General features: G+C 41.1%; 1 protein-coding gene across 3 annotated transcripts in view; it reads right to left on the bottom strand.

The window, feature by feature from the left end:
• Positions 1 to 22,113, bottom strand: part of DENND1B (DENN domain containing 1B) — a 261,115-nt gene that overhangs the window by 22,301 nt on the left and 216,701 nt on the right. For all 3 annotated transcript variants that reach the window (XM_070473840.1, XM_070473842.1, XM_070473841.1), the window contains 4 exons: positions 21,781 to 21,821; positions 20,979 to 21,047; positions 16,916 to 16,972; positions 15,971 to 16,078 (listed from right to left, as the gene is read on the bottom strand). In XM_070473840.1, coding sequence (XP_070329941.1) covers positions 15,971 to 16,078; positions 16,916 to 16,972; positions 20,979 to 21,047; positions 21,781 to 21,821 — 275 coding nt within the window. The remainder of the gene's footprint in view (positions 1 to 15,970; positions 16,079 to 16,915; positions 16,973 to 20,978; positions 21,048 to 21,780; positions 21,822 to 22,113) is intronic.

Genomic DNA, 22,113 nt, shown 5'->3' with positions numbered 1-22,113 from the left:
GAGAACTAAAAAGAAGGATGGGGTACATAAACAGATCGGGTGACAGCAGAGAGATGGAATCTAGGAGAGGTAAGTTGAACAACAGAAATGTAAAAGATATATATGATATAAAAGATAAAGTATTCTTTGGGCTCACCAGCAATTTGAAACAGGTCAATAAAAATTATCTAAGCTGGCATTTCTATACACTAACAATGATCTCTTTGAAAAAAGATATCCCACTTATAATAGCATCAAAAACAATAAAATACATAGAAATAAATTTAACCAAGAAAGTGAATGAGCTATACAACAAAAGCTTTAAGACATGGATGAAGAAATTGAGAAAGATACAAATAAATGCCAAGATATTCTGTGTTTATGGACATGGAGAGTCAATATTGCCAAAATATTCATAGACACACAGCCATCTATAGGTTCAATGCAATTACTATGAAAATGTGAATGACATTTTTTATGAAAATTGAAAAAATAATCCTAAAACTTACATGGAGCCACAAAAGATGCCACATAACCAAATAGGCCTTAGAAAGAATAAAATTAACAGAGCTGGACTTCCTGGTTTCAAATTATATTACAAAGCTACAGTTATCAAAATAGTATGGTATTAGTATGAAGGATAGATACATCAATGGAACAGAATCACAAGCCCAGATATAAACTCATGCACTTATGGTCAAGTAACATTTAACAAGGGAGTCAAGAGTACTCAATGGTAGTCTGTATAATAAGTGGTGCTGGTAAAACTGGATATTCACACAAAAAAGAATGAGATTGCATGAATTTAACCTGATATCACTTACAAAATGGCTTCCCAGGTGGTGCTAGTGGTAAAGAACCTGCCTGCAAATGCAGGAGACATAAGAGACATGAGTTCGATACCTGGGTCAGGAAGATCCCCTGGAGGAGGGCATAGCAAGCCACGCCAGCATCCTTGCCTGGAAAATCCCATGGACAGAGGAGCCTGGTGGGCTATGGTCCATGGGGCTGCACAGTGTCAGACACGACTGAAGCAACTTGGCACACAGGTACATTCACAAAAATTAACTCAAAATTGTTTGAGGACTTAAATGTAAGATGTGAAACTATAAGTACTCATAGAGTAGAATAAAATACGGGAAAAAGCCCCGTCACTAGTCTTGACAATGATTTTTTTGGATATGACACCAAAAGTACAAACAAAAGAAGCAAAATCAACAAGTGGAGCTGCATCAAGCTAAAACACTTCTGTGAAGCAAAATAAACATCAACAAAATGAGAAAGTTTCCCCCACTCTCATGGGATGGAAGAAACTATTTGCAAATCATGTATCTGATAAGGGATTAATATGCAGAATATATAAAAAACTCAAACAATTCAAACAATAACAATAGCAAAAGTCATAAATATCTGATTAGAAAATAGACAGATGACTTGAATAGACATTTTTCCAAAGAAGACAGACAAATGGCCATCAAGTACACTGAAGAGGTGCTGAACATCACTCATCATCAGAAAAAGGCCAATCACGACCACAGTGAGATGTCACCTCACGCCTGTTAGAAGGACCGTCATCAAAGAGATAAGAGGAAACAAATGCTGAAGAATGGCGTGGAGAAAAGGGAACCCTGTGCACTGTTGGTGGGAATGGAAATCAGCAGAGCCATAAGGGAAGAGAGTAGAGGTTCCTCTAAAAACTAAACCCAGTCACCATAGGATGGGCAGTCCCACTCCTGGCGATTTATCAGAAGGAAGTGAGACGACTGTCTCGTGGAGATCCCCACGCCCCATGTTCACTGCAGTGTGATTCAACAACAGCTAAGATACGGAAACAACTGCAGTGTCCATCGGTGGACGAACAGATAAGAGAAAATGTGGTACCTGCTATTTGTGACAGCGGGGATGAACCTGGAGGGCATTATGCGAAGCCAGTCAGACAGAGAAAGACAGACACTGGATGGCCTCGTTTACATGCAGAACCTAAAACAGCTCAACTCTTAGAAAGGAGCCCGCTGGTTGCCAGGGGCTGGAACCCGGTGGTGGCGGGGGCAGGGGGGTGCGCAAGAGGCTGGGGAGCTGGTGGTCAAAGCGTACAAACCTGCCCTTAGCAGACGAGCAGGTCCAGGGACCACGGTTTGCGGTGCGGCACCGCACGCTTGAGAGCGGCAGCAGAGGGAATCCTCACCACTCTCACCCCAGGAAGTGAACGGCAGTTACACGAGGTGAGGGGCGTGTGAACCAACTGTACTGTGGTAAACACGAAATTTCAAACAGAAAAAACAAATTATCAAACTGAGACACAACGGGAAAGGGGGGCAGGGATAAATAAACACAAACTAAAGACGAGCAGAACGGAGCTGCCAAGAGCCGCAGGGGACCCTCAGCGGGCCCAGTCCTGCTCCCCACACGGCGGCGGCTCGCCGCACCCACGGGGAGGCGCTGCAGTGGCAGGCGGGCCAGGACAGCACCCCCTCGTACTCATCAAGCAGCCAGCGGCTGCTGTAAGAACAGGTCCCCCCACGGCACTAACTGCAATTTCTGCAGGGGATCTGTGCGGGCATGAACAGAAGTAGCTTCGTTGCATGGACCTTAAGGCTAAGAGGCTAGAAGAGGGTAGGAAAGTGGCTCAAGTTCAAGTGCCACGTGAGAGGCCACGTGGTTTCCTGGTCCAGGTTTGTGACACTCCAGAACTTCAGATCTCGACAGTCCCACGTGGGGTCTTCCTAGTCAGTGAGGAGCGTGGTGTTAAGGCGTGAACAGGAGGACTGCACAGGCTGGTGAAGGCGCGTCTGTCTGAGTTGGTTGATGCCGGTCATTTCCAGGTGGTCAGAGGAGGCTACTGGCCCAGGCTGAGCACGCGGCGGTGCGGACCCGGGAGGCTGTGAGCAGCCAGCACAGGACCCGGGAGGCTGTGAGCAGCCAGCACAGGCACGCAGGCTGCTTCCTGTGGGACTGAGTGTGATGCACACGCCACGAGGGTGCTGTCCACACCTGGCCCACACTACCGCACTGACTGCACCCATGGACGCTTATTTCAATTAACATTGCTACTAAGTTGAGGACCACTCTGGAATTAGACCAAAGAAATCATCACATTAGATTTCAGAGACAGAATAATTTGAACTCAGAACAGACCCTGGGACAGAAGTCCTTTTACTGATGTCAGCAAGTTCCTTCAGATGGTTCTGACTTTCTTTAGGAAGTTCCGTTTGGCAAAATAGTGTCTCAAAATCTTTTAGTGCTTTAGAATTCGCCTCTCTAGGGCTGATCAGAGATGATGTGAAAACCTATCCAATTGCCTCACCAGCTAAAGCACCCTCTCTCCCCACCATGGTTACTGAGTGAGGGTCTCGTCCTGAGTTCACATGCAATACAGTTGTGAATGATTAGACCAGCTTTTAAGGACTGTTCAAATACCAAGTAACTTGTTAACTGTAAGTATTTAAAGATACATTGTTTCATTATTTTTATCTTCTTTAATATTTGAAGAGGCAAATTTTGAGAGAGCTTTTGCAACTTTTCCATTCTGAAAGATTATTGATTAGTGTAAAAACAAGAGGTTGTAGAAGACTATTAAAACATTATTCTCAAAGCTAAATAAATAAGTAAATAAATAAATAATCCTTTGATAAATGGCAAACTATTTGCAATTTCACTCTTGTTGACAGGGATTCAATAGCCCCACATTTTAAAAGGTTTCTTGGCGCACAGCGAGTCCACGTTATTTTCAATATAACCTAGCATTAGATTCCTTTCACTAGCTGAAGAGAAGATGATGATTCTAGCTGGAAGAAGCAGCTAAAAAGTTGGCACTGATTAGCAGAAATGTTTGATTTCCAACCACCTTAATAAACTATGTTTGTAAAAAGTACATAGTGAAGGAATAAAATATCTAATTTATAAAATAACTATAGCTGGACTATATTTTTCAGGTTACTGTATCCACACATAGTAAGCATCAATGTGTGTGGATGTGTGCAGTCACCAAATGGTTTCAGTATTGAGGGCGGCAAGACTCTGAAGAGAAACTGCGATTCTGTCTGGGTTTCAAAAGCGTTATTTTACAAATGTCAGAGCCTGATGAAGGCCAAGAGGGATGAGAGCACGGCACAATCGCCAGGGTTAGACTGGAGCGCTGGAAAGACCGTGAAGCACTTGGAGAGAAGGGAGTCCTGTTGTGTAACTCGTTAAGATATTTATCTACTATGCTAGTATTTTATGTTCTGCACCAGGAAATAGAACCACGTGTAACGGACACAAATCCAGCTCCAATTATAATCAGGTCCCATAATACTCTGAAGCTGCACATCTATTGACACTCCTGACAGTCTCTCTCTCCTGGGGATGCTAACCGGCAACAGCAGGAACCCCTACAAAGACAAGACTGGCTTTTCCTCTCATCGACACTAACACTGATCTCTGACGAACCTGAAAAGCAGTTCTTACACACAAAACGGGAAGACAACCACCATTTCTGTATCACAGGATGCTTAGGAAAAAAATAAGAATCTGTCTATAAAATTTGGGATAGCTGTCGTCATTTTCACCAGAAGCCTTTAAAACAATTAAAGATTCACAAGAAAAGAGTTAAACGGAACAGAGAGATCTTAGTGGTGTGATTATGGATATGAAGTCTAGAATGGTCCTGGAAGTGAAAGTGTTAGTCTCTCAGTGGTGTTCAACCCTTTGTGACCCTATGGACTGTAGCCCACCAGGATCCTCTGTCCAGGGAATTCTCTAGAATACTGGAATGGGATTTCACTTTCTTCTCCAGGGGATCTCCCTGACCCAGGGATCAAACCCACGTCTCTTGCCCTGGCAGGTGGGTTGTTTAACATCTGAGCCACAAGGGAAGCTCAATTTAAGATTAAGCTCAAGATAAATTTATGTATCTTTGTTTTTGTCTCAAGACTTTGTGATAAGTGACACAGCCAATTTTGGCAATAAATCTGAAGAGTAAAATTATAATATTAAAAAGGCACATTTTAACATAAAAAGATCTCATAGAATACAGGGAACACTGTCACGTAAGTCTTTATAATACACTAGGTATTGTTCATTTTAGAAATGAAATCCTGGCCAGTTGGTGAAAGAAGGAGTTGGTTTTTGAATTATTTCTTTGAAAGGATAATGTTCTTGAATAATTTTATGACAATATAAGATTTTCAAATGTGTATTCGATTGTATCTCCAAAAGAGAGAGGCAAATCTTATAAACTTATGTCTTATGCAACCATCTTCTTCAAGGAAAGAAAATATTACATGAACTCACTAGAGGGCACCCTTGTCACCCATAACTGAGGTTTTGGGGGTGAGGGTGGGGGCACAGATGTTAACTGTAATCAAATTTGACATGTTCAAAATTAATATTATTTCAACAGAAAACAACAGAGAAAAATAACTTTCTTTAAATCAACAATAGGGTACCCAAATTTTCAAACTGAACTTAAAAGATCAATTTTATAGATTAGTGACATTAGTATAAACTAGACCAAATAGATGCTATGTGAAAGAGTAACTTTCGGACAAAGACTGCTAAGCCATGATTCATGTAGGCAGTACTTCTTAAGGGCATCTTTTAGTAGAAACACACTTGAGCTATTTCTTAAAAATATTTTATCATTTGAAACTCTCAGACTTTAATACTTCTCTAATCCTTTCTGATCACTTTAATTCAACATTTTAGCTTAATCACAGTAACAGAATTCTCAGTACTGAACCAAAGTAAACAGAGTGCTAAAACAAAAAATTAATGGTTTTTCTGGCTTAACATGATTTGGTTAAACTTATTTTATTTCTTTGTAAGATTTATATTAAGTATTTTTTCCAAATATCTGGCCCTCCTCCTTCACAACCTAGTTCCTCCCCCTTCCCCTGAGGTCACAATTATCCTTCACATTGTGATTTACAGTCTCTTTTTTCTTGCCCATAAGAAGCAAGAGGCTACTTCCCTCTAAACCAGTGACTCTGCCATTTCTTTCTTGACCAATAAAGCAAAGCTATTCAATGGACTGTATTTTCCAAAGATCCCAACAAGTGTGTCATTTTCTGAAATCTATTATGTCACCTGAGCAAGAGACACTGTCCGTAATTACACTGATTTTATCCCTGGGTTCTACTAAATTTCAACGATGAAAACTGTGTCATAAATACACTATAAGCCACACCCTACTACGTGTGGATATCCCACCATTCATTAAGCTTAGGAACTAATAAGCAAGAGCATCTAAATTTTTATTTTTTCCTGTTAATTTCACAGAAACGACTTCATTGGCAGGATTTTAAAACATGAGATTTACTCTGTGTAAGATATAAACCCCCTGACTGCTCATATTTAAAACATGCTTACACACAGGGGTTTAAATTCCCATTCAACTGAAATGTGGCTTTGAAATGCCTTACCTGCAAGTCTCCACAGGCCAGAAAGGCATATGTAACTTCTAAGCACGTTCTTTAAAGATGAGGTTACATTACTCATCAATTATAAAATGGGCTCACTGCTGCTGCACTGTATTCCAAATCCACCAGGAAGATTTACAAACCAATAAAAACATAAAGACTCAAAAAGACAGCAATTGCGTTTGAAGTGTACGTTATCACCTTTATAACGGGCAAAAAGCCCAGAAAATCATATAGACTGTATAGTATGGCATAAACATCTTCCTTATTTCTGCACTCAAAAGAACTTTTCCTATCTTGGACTACTAGTCTGTTTGTGAATGTATTTGAAAAACAGAGTAAGTGGCCGCTAATTTAATAGTAGCTGGTCCTATTAGGAGGAATTATGACGGTTGAGTGTGTTTGCATTTGTAAACACTGTGTTTGGGTTTAAGTCTTGACTGCACCCCAAGTGAGGGTGTTTGTCAACAGTCACACAGCTTATAGTACAAATGCAAAAATAACCTTCCACTCGTATTTCCTCAAGCAGCTCTTACAGAATTAATTAGATGGGCTGAAAACAAACCTGAGGGGATTGCCAGTCGGTCCAGACGTGAAACAGTTAAGAGTGATATATGTGCCAGGGTTTTAATGGGGCTGAACAACAGAAATCCTCAACCCTCCACTTTCACTTGATTGTACTGTGCTGGTTTTGCTTGCTTAGGGCCATCCATCTGTTAAGGTTGAGTCGTCACACACAACACTCCTGCTCACCGGTCACTGGGCTGGTGTCGTGTGTGTGTGTGTGTGTGTGTGTGCGTGCGCGTGTGCACACACCTGTGAGGCACACAGACAACAGACGTTACGATGATTGGAGAAGTTAAAAATGGCTAATGTTATATTAAATATGGAGCAGTATCTTAGGTTCATATAAATTTTGCATATGACTTAATTTCTCATTCTTAGAAAATTCCAATGCATTTTTACAAGCCAGCACTTTACAACATAATTGTAGATGACAGACTTGGCCGAGACATTGTTCGATAAGTCTGCAGTGTTTTGTTCTAAAATGAAGCGGATGAAAGGAGGCGGGCCTGCAGTCGAGAACAGCGCGTCTCCGCGCCCTGACTGTGGCCGTGTTCTCCCTGGACATGACTGGGCCTGTTCTCAGTAAAGCTGGAGGAGGCTCTCCCTGGAGCCCTGTTAGTCTGGGGCTGCTGCCCGAACTGTCATCTGCACACAAAAGGGAAGAGTGCTGGGTTTCACAAACGGGAAGCCTAATTGGGAGAGCTCCATGGCTGTACCCTTGACATTTATTTAATCCTCATCAACAAAACGGGAAATAACCCTACTAATTAGCAGACCAACACACAAATTACTGTTTGCTGGGAGTAGGTACAGACTCACAATCCATTTCAAAATTAAGCTAAGTAACAGAAGCTTTAAACAACACACACTTTCGGTTTCTGCTCTTCTCTCCAGCACACAGATTATAAAATTTGATTTTTTTTTTTACTTTACATTCTTAAAATTTAAATGACCCAAATCTCATTTTCCTCTTCTGAAAAGTGGATGAAGATAAAGTGCTGCAGTTACACGAGTCTAGCTAGAAAACTGGAAACATGAAGTTCTTCATACAGCTGAGACGGACTTCTCAAACGGATAAGCAAATAGGCTAGGAGCGGAGGAGTCAGGTCCACATTCTTTGTATTGATAATCTGACAATAAAATGACACGTAACGTCTTAGAAACTTACAAGCCAAGAGATTTCTTGGTTAAAATAAATAAATAAGTAAAAAGCTGTGTATTTCTTTCCAAATCATGAACTGGGATCTAAGGGCATCTCTAGTTAGAATGAAGACAGACAATCTCAGGGTCCACAGTGACAGCAGGATTGTTAGTGACTCCAGGAGTAACCAAGAGAGGAGAGTCAGATGTACCACTGCTCTGAAAGACCTGAAGCTCAATGAGCATGTCTGTGTACGAATGGACAGCTGCCGACTGCGCAGTGCCTCTTGTGTGGCAGATACTCTATATACACCATCTATGATGGCCACAGCATCCTAGGAAGATAGCATGTATCAGTACTATCATTTCACAAATGCAGAAACTAAGGCTTGGGGCTTCCCAGATGGTGCAATGGTGAAAGAATTCACCTGCTAAATCAGGAGATGCAAGAGACACAGGTTGGATCCCTGGGTGGGGAGGATCCCCGGAGGAGGAAATGGCAACTCCCTCCAGTGCTCTTCCTGGAGAATCCCACAGCCAGAGGAGCCTGGCGGACTGCAGTGCCTGGAGTTGCAGAGCTGTGTTTGGCTCCGTGCTCCATGCCAGCACCTTTCTGAGTCAAGTCTTTCTGGCTGGAAGGTCTCTACCCCGTCTCTAACAGCTCCTCCTCTGCGAGCAACCTCTCCGTGCGAAGGCCAGGGGCTCATGCTCCAGAATCAGTCCGTCTGCTTTTCCATCCAGAGGACAAGATGGTTGGATGGCATCACTGACTCAACAGACATGAGTTTGTGCACACTCTGGGAGACAGTGAAGGACAGGGAAGCCTGGCATGCTGCGGTCCATGAGGTTGGAAAGAGTCAGACGCGACAGCGACAGAACAACAATTCTGCTATTAAATACTGTAGAACTTTGGGCACATTTCTTAACCTTTCTGCTCCCAGTTTCTAAATCTGAAAAATCATGGGGAATATTTCCCACTCTGCTTGGATTGCTGGCAGTTTTAAACTAATCCTGTTGTACACACAAATGCACAGACACATTCTGCTAACCAAGGAACCACTTCTGTTCTTCCTGTTTTCCAAGGCTGCTCTAGCGTACTTCAATATTATTTCAACTCTGTAACAACTCAGGTTTGGGAAACAGTAGTAAAAACATCAAAATTATCTGGATCACCAAATCCCACAGGTCTCTAGGGAATCTTGCTTTCAGGTACCTGAATTTACTAGCCAGCCAGTCTTAAGAGAACCTGGTCACGTGAACACTCAAATGGAAGAGGCAGCCGGGCACAGGCCAGGACTAACAGGAGAGAGAGCTGGCACAGAAGGGAGGAGACAGTGCATTCTACAACAGGGTGTTTCGGCCTGCAGCCTTTCCTGTCTTTAAGCGGAGGCCACAGCCTGGAAGCTGGGTGGGGCTGGGGGGGCGGGTAGTGTTTCCGAGGGAGGCTCTGATGAGCCTGAGCCCCGCCCATCACGAGGCTGCACGGGACCCTGTCTCCCCAAACGGGATGCCGGGCTCCCCAGGTACGTCCTCCCCACTGTGAGCATCCAGTCCCAGGTCCCCGGATGGCGTGAACCTGCTCGAAGGCATTCTAAACCTGTGTGTGTTATGAATCACGGGAGCTGTGGGCTTTTCTCTGTTGTTCATGTCAGAGGCTAAGCACAAGAAAGGGGCTTAGCTCCCTACTATACTTTGTCACTGCAGTGAATCTTATCTAAGTGAATTCTAATTCTTTATTCCACGATTCTTTGTAAGATGTTAATCCACTGTTGGAAATAGGTAGACTATAAATAAGGAGATAAACATTAGTGTCTCTCACATATTTACTTATATCTAGATTCTTTCTTTAACCACGTCTAACCATTCTCAGAACTGCTTCTGTATTTAACCGAGAGTCTTAACGAGCTCAGATCTGAATGTTACAACTTGGAAGGCCAGGAGTGAGAGACGTGATGGTTTGGGAATCATCACAGAGTAACACACACAGGATTCTAGCATCAGCTTTCTGTCTCCTTCACGAGATACTGCATCATATTTTGATTACATCAGTGAGGCTGGATTATCTCCAAAAAGTGAACTGAGGAAGCTTCTGCAACATCAGACCACAAAGAGAAGGCAGCTGACGGTGCCCGCTCCCTCCGGAGGTCTGTGCCCAAAATGCAAACACTGTACCCTAAGGTCCTTTTGTTGTGTGCGTGGCCCGTCTCCTGGGAGAATGGAGGCCACAGCAGCCCATCAGGTAGGCTGACCTTGACCTGAACCAAGCCTCGGGTTTGTGGGACAAAGATCCAGCCTCTAATGACCCCAAAATATAGACGGTTCTTTTTTCTTTCTTTGTAAAGATAACTTTTTGGAAAATAGCATTATAAAGCAATGAGAAATAGCGAAAATCCCTTGAGATACTGTCACAATCCTTAACACCCCTTCTCTGTTCACAGACACCCTCCCAGCACCCCTGGTAACATGGTCTCCCCCCATCCCATCCCTCAACAGTGAGGGTAGACGGAGTCAAAGCCTAATGCCTGCCCTTCGTGCACTTGATTACGCTCTTCAGCAAGAACATGGACTTGGGAACTGTGGTCCATTTCCAGCAGTTGTGTGAACTGAAGGCTTGCAAGCTCAGTGACAGGGCAGAGAAGCTGAGAAAGCCGATCTGCAGAATGCATGGTGATCAAATGGGCAAAGCACAGAACGGGTGAGATGGAGACAGAGAGGGACTGGGGCGGGGGTCAGGCACGGTGGAGAGGCTCTCCCAGGCCTCTCACGCGAATCCTGCCTGGGGCCCACATGCTCCTGCGCTTGGCTGTCCTAAGGAACAGGAAGCTCCTCATGATACACGCCCTGTTGCTGTCTTATTCCACGTATAGTTGTGTGTGTTTCCTAATGCTATGAGATTAGAGGGAGAATTCAGACAGGGGCTGGATGACAGTTTCAACTGGAGTGTACCATGGTCTGCTTTTATAAATAAGCTGCTGACCACAAGTTGGCTATCATCTCAGAGCACTATAACTATCAGCTCAGAGAAGGAAAATCAGTACTGCAAGAAAACATGCATTCTGGCAGCTATGAGGAAAAAACAGTAAGGGTGGAAAGTAACCAGGGAAAAAACTGCCAAAGGGCTCAAAATTTACCTCTTTTGTTAAGTGTGTGAATCTAAAACTGAACAATCAAATTTCAATTACAGAAAAATACAATCAAAAGGTTAAATTATAATAAATACTGGGCTGCAAATGTTTAGAAATATAAACAAAAAATTTAGCTGTGAAAATACATATACAGAGATATATGTATCTACTTATAAAACGGGACAGATACATATATATATACACTGGCTGCACACATTACCTGACACTCATATTTATCACTCATAAAGGTAGTTTTTCAGACGTTATCAGCATCTGCACAATAAATCTAAATATGCTAGCTTAACAAATTCTTATATACCAAGAAGGAAAATAAAACTATAATTCTTAAAAGAACAAGTCCTACTTCTTTTAATTCTTGTTAAAGTCATCATATCATGTCATGTCTACCTGAAAACCATAAAATGCCAATTAGTGAATGCAGATAACTGCACTAATGATATTATGATAAAAGCCATAATGATTCAAGGTAAGTATGCAATGAATATAACTTATTATCCTGTAAAGTTTTCTATAACTTAATATAATTTTCTCCTATCAGAAACTGTGTCTCAGCCCTCAGATTGGGAGAAAATAATAGCAAATGAAGCAACAGACAAAGGATTAATCTCAAAAATATACAAGCAACTCCTCCAGCTCAACTCCAGAAAAATAAATGACCCAATCAAAAAATGGGCCAAAGAACTCAACAGACATTTCTCCAAGGAAGACATACAGATGGCTAACAAACACATGAAAAGATGCTCAACATCACTCATTATCAGAGAAATGCAAATCAAAACCACAATGAGGTACCATTATACGCCAGTCAGGATGGCTGCTATCCAAAAGTCTACAAGCAATAAATGCTGGAGAGGGTGTGGAGAAAAGGGAACCCTCTTACACTGTTGGTGGGAATGCAAATTAGTACAGCCACTATGGAAAACAGTGTGGAGATTTCTTAAAAAGCTGGAAATAGAACTGCCATATGACCCAGCAATCCCACTTCTGGGCATACACACCAAGGAAACCAGATCTGAAAGAGCCACATGCACCCCAATGTTCATCGCAGCACTGTTTATAATAGCCAGGACATGGAAGCAACCCAGATGCCCATCAGCAGACGAATGGATGAGGAAGCTGTGGTACATATACACCATGGAATATTACTCAGCCATTAAAAAGAATTCATTTGAATCAGTTCTAATGAGATGGATGAAACTGGAGCCCATTATACAGAGTGAAGTAAGCCAGAAAGATAAAGACCATTACAGTATACTAACACATATATATGGACTTTAGAAAGATGGTAACGATAACCCTATATGCAAAACAGAAAAAGAGACTCAGATGTATGGAACAGACTTGTGGACTCTGGGAGAAGGCGAGGGTGGGATGTTTCAGGAGAACAGCATTGAAACATGTGTATTATCTAGGGTGAAACGGATAACCAGCTCAGGTTGGGTACATGAGACAAGTGCTCGGGCCTGGTGCACTGGGAAGACCCAGAGGGATCGGGTGGAGAGGGAGGTGGGAGGGGGGACTGGGATGGGGAATACATGTAAATCCATGGCTAATTCATATCAATGTATAACAAAAACTACTGTAATGATGTAAAGTAATTAGCCTCCAACTAATAAAAATTAAAAAAAAAAAAAAATCATCTAAAAAAAAAGAAACTGTGTCTCTAGGAATTCAAATAAAACAAAAACAGAAATCATTAACATATTTTCTAATTAAATTATCATAAAAATATGCCATGTTAAAAAAACCCAAAGATTTTAAAAATTAAATATGAGAAGCTAAAGGTAATTTTCTTAATTTAAAACTGTTATTTAAGATAGGCATCCCTCCAATTTAAATATTTTCTTTTTATTTTAAAGTATGGTACAGTTAACAAAGATTCCCATATTTTTTTCACAACAAAGTCCAGGAAGCACACGTAGTCCAGGGCAGGATAAATCCAATGAACATGCCGAGACACACAGTAATCGAATTTACAAAAATGAAAGACAAAAAAAAAAGCAACAAGGGAAAAACAACAAATAATATACAAAGGAACTCCCATAAGGTTATCAGCTGAGTTTTAGGAGAAACTCTGCAGGCCAGAAGGGAGTGGCACGATATATTTAAAGTGATGAAAGGGAAGAACCTACAACCAAGAACACTCTACCCAGCAAGGCTCTCATTCAGAGATGACGGAGAAATCAAAGTTTTACAGACAAGCAAAAGGTAAGAGAATTCAGCACCACCAAACCAACTTTGCAACAAATGCTAAAGAACTCTAGGCTGGTAAAAGACCAGCAACTTAAAACAACCTTGTACATATATAAACCGCTATATCAACACCGCATGGGAGCAACAAACCTCAAAACTACAGTAGATACACACACAGAAAAGTAAAAGCAACCCAAACACAACACTCAAGATGGTCATCAAGCTAGAAGAGAAGAGAACAAAAGAGGAAGAAGAGGAAAAAGACCTACAAAAAGGAACCTGAAATGCTTAATGGCAATAGGGAGACACATATCAATAATTACCTGAACTGTAACTAGACCAAATGGTCCAACCAAAAGACACGGACTGGCTGAACGCATACAAACACAAGACCTGTATATATGCTATATACAAGAGACTCACTCACCTCAGACCTAGGGACACATATAGATTGAAAGTGAGGGGATGGGAGAAGGTATTCCATGCAAATGGAAATAGAAAAAAAGTTGTAGTAGCCATTCTCATAGCAGACAAAACAGACTTTAAAATAAAGTTGTAAGGTTTAAGGTTGTAAAGATTAAAAAAAGGTTAAAGTTGCAAGGTTTAAAAAAGAAAAAGACACTACATAATGATTAAGGGATCAATTCAAGGAGATAAAACAATTGTAAACATATATGCACCCAACGCAGGAGCACCTCAATATATAAGGAAAATAGTAACAACTGTGAAGGGAGAAAGCGATAGTAACACAGTAATAGTGGGGGACTTCAGCACCCTACTTTCATCAATGGGCAGAACATCCAGGCAGAAAATCAACCTTAAATGACACATTAGACCAGGTGGTATAAAGTATAAATAAAAGCATTCTATCCAAAAGCACATTCTTCTCAAGTGCACATGCAATGTACTCTATGACTGACCACGTGCTGGGCCACAAGGCAGGCCTTAGGAAAGTTAAGACGACTGAAATCATATCAAGCATGTTTGCTGATTACAACACTGTTGAGATTAAAAATAAATTACAGGAAAAAACTATAAAAAACACCAACATGTGGAGGCTAAACAATATGCTACTAAACAACCAATGGATCACTAAAGAAATCAAAGAATTCAAAAATCTATCTATCATGCTTTATATATATATATACACACACACACACACACACACACATAAATATACATATGATCTAAGTGCTCGAACATTAAAGCAGTAAACATTTTGGTTAAGTTTTTAAGCTATCAAAGTTTGAGAACAGACAAACGGGAAGTGAACATTCTAATGACAGGAGAAGAATTAAGAAACTGATTGCAAATCCACCATTAATTTACAAGTTTATAAATGTATTCCAGTTAACAGGGAGAACCAGAAAAGGCTCTTCCCCTTGTGAGATAATTATTTCACTGAAAGGCTTGCTTCAGGTCATACAACCAGCATTCACTGCCAATACACTGCAATTGAGCAAGACTAACGTATGAAAATGTAAGCTTAACAAACAGATAAATCATAGAGAAGGCATTTTGTATGTTATAGAAACAGCCCCTTAAAGCAAAGAACTTTCAAGTTTTTCCAAAATACCTAGAAAAGTATCTGATACATAATAGCTGTTGAATGACTGACCGAATGGGTCTTCTTTACAAGGGCTGAGGTTCTAGAGCGCAGCCTCGCGGCCCTTCCCCGTCCCCGGAGACGCAGGGACTGCGCTGTCTGTGCAGCCAGGGAAGCCACCTGCACATGAGAGGGGAGCGCCCACCACGTCGGGCAAGCGGCGTGACCACTCGGCAGTCAGCTTCCTCATGTGTAAACTGGTGGCTGTGGTAGATGCAGCTTTGCGGCTGCTTCCAGTTCAATGGTTTCTGAACTTTAATCTACTCACAAACTCCTTTCAAAAGGCAGTTTTCTAAGACCACTTAAAGTATGAGGTGTGTGCAATTTCTGCTTCTTAAAATCCTACAGAAGCACACTTATGATGCAAAATCAGACACACACACACAGCTCTGATCCCGGACACATTCCTACTTTAAGATAGTATGTGAAGTAGCATTAGGTGGAAGCAGAAGCTTTAAACTACCTACAGCAAACAAAACATCTAACTTGAGAAAAAGACAGACATACATTACTCCATGTTCTAATTTCTACAGAGTACTATAGCAGTCAGATCCCCAGGTATGAGCTTCACCTTACTGTGTAGTTAAGGAAGCCACCATTAAGCTGCCCCCGCTGCCACGCAACCGCACATGGCCCTGTCTCCCCCCACTCACCATGAGGCCACGACCCAGTGACGGGCGTGGAGTGGTACCTGGACCCGGGGCTCACAGGCCCCTTGCGCCTGCCCAGACTCCACCTGCTCATACTGACCATCATCAGAGAATTTCTTACCATATGATTAAAAAAAAAAAAAATCAGTGGGTCCAAAATTGTTCCTGAAGAAATCACTGAAATCAACGTAATATCAGACTCTGGGAGACAGGAGGGTGAATCCTCTCGCCTGGGAAAGCTTAATTAACATAATATCAGACTCTGGGAGACAGGAGGGTGAATCCTCTCACCTGGGAAATCTTCCGTCTGGCTAGGTTTCCTCCCCTCTCGCCATGTAACGTGTAAATGGGCGTGTATTGCACCGAACCGGAACAAGTCCCAAAGTCATCCTCGTTTTCCTACATGCAGAGATCCACAAGTGGTTATTCTAAAGTACTCATTTTATTACTAAGGTTTCCTAATTAACAGACAGTATCTGATACAGGTGCAAATAACAAAATTAACAGTTGGAGTGTAAGTTTAAAAAGAGCTATTTAGGAAGAAAATGCATTTTTATATATTATGAATTAAAAACTCCTAAAATCTCTGACTTTTTTGAACAATTTGAATAAAGTTTATATGAAGCCCATTCATGCTCCATTACTACAATGGAAGTTTTAAATAGTTTCTTCTCTTCAGAGGTAGAAATTCAAAACATAACTGATAAAATCTTCAAAAACATAACATGTAATCAACTCAAACACATATATACATACCTATACCTATTTACATATATGCAACATTCATAGATTCAAATACATCTCCTTTGTAAATTAAGAACATGTTTCAATTTAAAGTAGCTACTATTGGAAAGATCTGGTAAAGCCCAGTGATGACATTTCTGCCTTAATTCTGCACCAGAGATCATCATTAAAAAAAAAAAGTCTCAGCTTGAAGCAAGAATTTCAATTTTGATATCAAGGCAATCAGCTTTATGAAGACATACATCCTGTTAAAGCACCTTTGAAGCTCTCTGCACCTCTGTGATAAAATATGCAAAGGGTAAAGAGATTGTTCAGGGGGTATGTATAGAATGGCAGATAGCTGCCATGGGGCTTGTTATGAAAAATGCATCCTTGAACAAAGGGCTAAGCACATTTCAAAAGTCATTAAAAACATAAATCCCATGTGATTTGTGCAGGATACACTTCACACTAACACAGGAATCCAGGTGGAACGAGACGCGCTGGACGCACCTTGTGTCTAAGCTTGCTCTTCACCTCCTTTATCCCCTGCTTTGCATGATTCTTGGCCTGGAAAACGACAACATGGGTGTCTGCTCAGCGCAGTTCCATCAAGTTTAAGGGATCAGTGTATGAGATCCCACTGAATGAAAATTACTAACTTGTCATGTCACACAGAAAAAGGAGAACCTGTCATCTAAAACTCTGTTTTCAGGGATCCATTCCACCCACTATTACACCTGAATGAGGCGGGGAAAGCATTAGTCTCTGTTTGCACATGGGATCATCTAAAGGCTAGCAGTTAGCCTATTTTGCTTCCAAGGCTATAAAAACACCAGAGACTACCAAATGGCCATTGCCTAGCCATAATCTGGCCTGACAAATGGGGAAGGAAAAGAGAAAGCACATCACAGCAGTGGGTTATTTTTGGGCAAACGTTTAGACTTTAAGAAATTCCTGCAATGATGCAGGAGACCCAGGTTGGATCCCTGGATTGGGAAGATACCCTGGAGAAGGAAATGGCAACCCACTCCAGCATTCTTGCCTGGGAAATCCCATGGACAGAGGAGCCTGGTGGGCTGCAGTCCATAGGGTCACAAAGCAAGTTTTACTGAATCTCAATCAGCTCCTAAGAGTCTCCTACGGAGACAAAGGTACAGTCACAAGTGCTGAAACAAAGGGAGGCCCACAGGCCCCGCGGAAGCACAGAAAAGGTAGAGAAGCCTTGTGGTGGGGCTGAGGAACTTTTTTTGATGAGAACTAATGTCAAAAACGACAGAATGATCTCTGTTCGTTTCCAAGGCAAACCATTCAATATCACGGTAATCCAAGCCTATGCTGAAGAAGCTGAAGTTGAACAGTTCTATGAAGACCTACAAGACCTTTTAGAACTAACACCCAAAAAAGATGTCCTTTTCATTACAGGGGACTGGAATGCAAAAGTAGGAAGTCAAGAAATACCTGGAGTAACAGGCAAATTTGGCCTTGGAGTATGGAATGAAGCAGGGCAAAGGCTAATAGAGTTTTGCCAAGAGAACGCACTGCTCATAGCAAACACCCTCTTCCAACAACACAAGAGAAGACTCTACACATGGACATCACCAGATGGTCAACACTGAAATCAGATTGATTATATTCTTTGCAGCCAAAGATGGAGAAGCTCTACATAGTCAGCAAAAACAAGACCGGGAGCTGACTGTGGCTCAGATCATGAACTCCTTATTGCCAAATTCAGACTTAAACTGAAGAAAGTAGGGAAAAGCACTAGACCACTCAGGTATGATCTAAATCAAATCCCTTATGCCCGTACAGTGGAAGTGAGAAATAGATTTAAGGGACTAGATCTGATAGACAGAGAGCCTGACGAACTATGGAAGGAGGTTCATGACATTGTACAGGAGACAGGGATCAAGACCATCCCCATGGAAAAGAAATGCAAAAGGCAAAATGGCTGTCTGAGGAGGCCTTACAGATAGCTGAGAAAAGAAGAGAAGTGAAAAGCAAAGGAGAAAAGGAAAGATATTCCCATTTGAATTCAGATTTCCAAAGAATAGCAAGGAGAGATAAGAAAGCCTTCCTCAGTGATCAATGCAAATAAATAGAGGAAAACAACAGAATGGGAAAGACTAGAGATCTCTTCAAGAAAATTAGAGATACCAAGGGAACATTTCATGCAAAGATGGGTTCGATAAAGGACAGAAATGGTACGGACCTAACAGAAGCAGAACATATTAAGAAGAGGTGGCAAGAATACACAGAAGAACTGTACAAAAAAGATCTTCACGACCCAGATAATCACGATGATGTGCTCACTCACCTAGAGCCAGACATTCTGGAATGTGAAGTCACATGGGCCTTAGAAAGCATCACTATGAACAAAGCTAGTGGAGGTGATGGAATTCCAGTTGAGCTATTTCAAATCCTGAAAGATGATGCTGTGAAAGTGCTGCACTCAATATGCCAGCAAATTTGGAAAACTCAGCAGTGGCCACAAAACTGGAAAAGGTCAGTTTTCATTACAATGCCAAAGAAAAACAATGCCAAAGAATGCTCAAACTACCGCACAATTGCACTCATCCCACACGCTAGTAAAGTAATGCTCAAAATTCTCCAAGTCAGGCTTCAACAATACATGAACCGAGAACTTCCAGATGTTCAAGCTGGTTTCAGAAAAGGCAGAGGAACCAGAGATCAACTTGCCAACATCCTCTGGATCATCTAAAAAGCAAGAGATTTCCAGAAAAACATCTATTTCTGCTTTATTGCCTATGCCAAAACCTTTGACTGTGTGGATCACAATAAACTGTGGAAAATTCTGAAAGAAATGGGAATACCATACCACCTGATCTGTCTCTTGAGAAACCTGTATGCAGGTCAGGAAGCAACAGTTAGAACTGGACATGGAACAACAGACTGGCTCCAAATAGGAAAAGGAGTATGCCAAGGCTGTATATCGTCACCCTGTTTATTTAACTTATATGCAGAGTACATCATGAGAAATGCTGGGCTGGAAGAAGTACAAGCTGGAATCAAGATTGTCGGGAAAAATATCAATAACCTCAGATATGCAGATGACACCACCATTATGGCAGAGAGTGAAGAGGAACTAAAAAGCCTCTTGATGAAAGTGAAAGAGGAGAGTGAAAAAGTTGGCTTAAAGCTTAACATTCAGAAGACTTAAGATCATGGCATCTGGTCCCATCACCTCATGGGAAATAGATGGGGAGACAGTGGAAACAGTGTCAGACTTTATTTTGGGGGGCTCCAAAATCACTGTGGATGGTGACTGCAGCCATGAAATTAAAAGACGCTTACTCCTTGGAAGGAAAGTTATGACCAACCTAGATAGCATATTAAAAAGCAGTGACATTACTTTGCCAACAAAGGTCTGTCTAGTCAAGGCTATGATTTTTCCAGTGGTCATGTATGGATATGAGAGTTGGACTGTGAAGAAAGCTGAGTGCTGAAGAATTGATGCTTTTGAACTGTAGTGTTGGAGAAGACTCTTGAGAGTCCCCTGGACTGCAAGGAGATCCAACCAGTCCATCCTGAAGGAGATCAGTCCTGGGTGTTCATTGGAAGGACTGATGCTGAAGCTGAAACTCCAATACTCTGGCCACCTCATGTGAAGAGTTGACTCATTGGAAAAGACCCTGATGCTGGGAGGGATTGGGGGCAGGAGGAGAAGGGGATGACAGAGGATGACATGGCTGGATGGCATCACCAACTCGATGGGCATGAGTTTGAGTAAACTCTGGGAGTTGGTGATGGACAGGGAGGCCTGGTGTGCTATGATTCATGGGGTCACAAAGAGTCGGACACGACTGAGCGACTGAACTGAACTGACTGAATGTCTAATCTAAAATAAACCTGTAGGATGATTTAGTAGGTGGACAGAAGCCAAGGAAAGGACGTCCTGGGCAGCAGGGACGGATTGTGAAGGACGAAGACACAGAAGAGAACATCCTGCACCCGTGGAACAAGAAGGATCTCAGACCTGGAGACACCAGGGCTGGGGGCCTCAGGGAAATGATCCAGGATGGGAGGGGCCAGGTCTGAAGGGTCTCGGGGATCAGAGCAGAGAGACTTCCATTTTGTTAATTATTTACTTGCTGTGGTAGCTCCTGGTGTTGTTATTGTTTTACTATAAGCCATGAGATATCAATGGGGAGTTTTAACTTTGGAAAGTCAAAGGACGACCTTTGAGGCAAGAGAGCTTGTCATATTTTTAAAAAAATTTTTCTAGTTAAGCCTCAAGTACACAATGAGAATTTAAAGTATGCTGCTAAATAAAAGAAACAAATCTTTAAAACTTCACTTCATCGTGGACTGTTTCAATCTGAGGGCACAATTTTGCTGACAGCTTTGAAATAAAAGAACAATTTTTAAAGTATATAAAAGAAACACCCTGCCTAGACAATGATACAATTTTAATAACCGAGTTTGCTTAGGTCACTATTAACTCTAAATTTATGTAAAGGAAAACAGAAAATATTCTAGATTTACGTGTGTATCATCTAGGAAAATGTTATAAAATTTTATCAACAGAATTTTTAAACATCAAAAGAGCACTTACAAATTTATACGCTGTTCGCACAGCAGGGCTTGCTTTGGTCATTGCTGTGTTAAATAGTGCGCCTCCTTTCTGCAAGGGAAAAACAGAAACGTGTTCCTAAAAATTTGGGGCCCGACTGTCCTGAGAACAAAGCATTATTGATAATATAGAATTAAGAGCTTTTCTCATAGCTTAAAGAAAGACTTAAAAATTATGTCATGTTAAATGTTTTCAAGCTTTTATTTATGCAATAGTAACTCCATACAAAATGTAAACATTCTCCTCCATTCTTTTGGTGTAACACAATCCTTTCATCTTTGTGGTTTAGGCAGATGTAGGCAATGTGACCAGTATGTATACATATATATAAAGCTTAATAAAAAAGAAATACAACCAACTGTTTCTCAAATGTTTTAGTGTTCAGCAATAAAGCTGCAATCTGCGAAAGAGAGTTATGTTTTAAAAAAATCATGTTAACAAAAGTATATTACCAGAAATGATAACATTCCCATCAAGCCCTACCACTCCATCTAACTCCATCTTCCGGAATATGTTATAAGATGATAACAAAATCATGCTTTTCAAATCAAGCCATTTATCTTGAAAAATATAAAGACAAAAGCTTTTCATTTAAAAATTTTCTTTACAAATAGCAACAAACTATAAGCATAAAATAAAAATGTTAAAGTGTGAGAAAATATAGACACATTTAAAATACTGCCCATAAACAGCATAGATATAAACAGTAGACCTGAACTGAACATTTTCCCATATTGTTAAAGTGAAAGAAAAAAAAAAAGAAACTGTAAAGGTTTATTAGTACCTTGACTGTATGCACCCATTGCTGATATGACTTTGAGTTCCCTGGAATGTATAAAAATAAGATGTCAGGAATATCTGATCAAAAATAAATCCATAAACCAATATGCACCAAGAACTAGTTATTTCCAAGATTTTAGCAGGCAAATTTTATTTATCTGAAATGTTGTAAAAGAAGCAATTCATTGTAAGAACTATTAATAAATGCTCTAATTCTTAGGAACATAGTAACTAGCATTTTTAAGACTAGATACTTTTTCTTTACTCACATAAGAAGATAATATGTTAAAGCATTCTTTCATTATACTACTACTTTCAGAGGGGAAAAAAAATAACA

The sequence above is a fragment of the Odocoileus virginianus genome, chromosome 11 (genome assembly GCF_023699985.2).
Source record: "Odocoileus virginianus isolate 20LAN1187 ecotype Illinois chromosome 11, Ovbor_1.2, whole genome shotgun sequence".
NCBI classification, from domain to species: domain Eukaryota; kingdom Metazoa; phylum Chordata; class Mammalia; order Artiodactyla; family Cervidae; genus Odocoileus; species Odocoileus virginianus.
The sequence above is the reverse complement of the archived record's forward strand: the minus strand, read 5'-3'. Positions and strand labels throughout refer to the sequence as shown.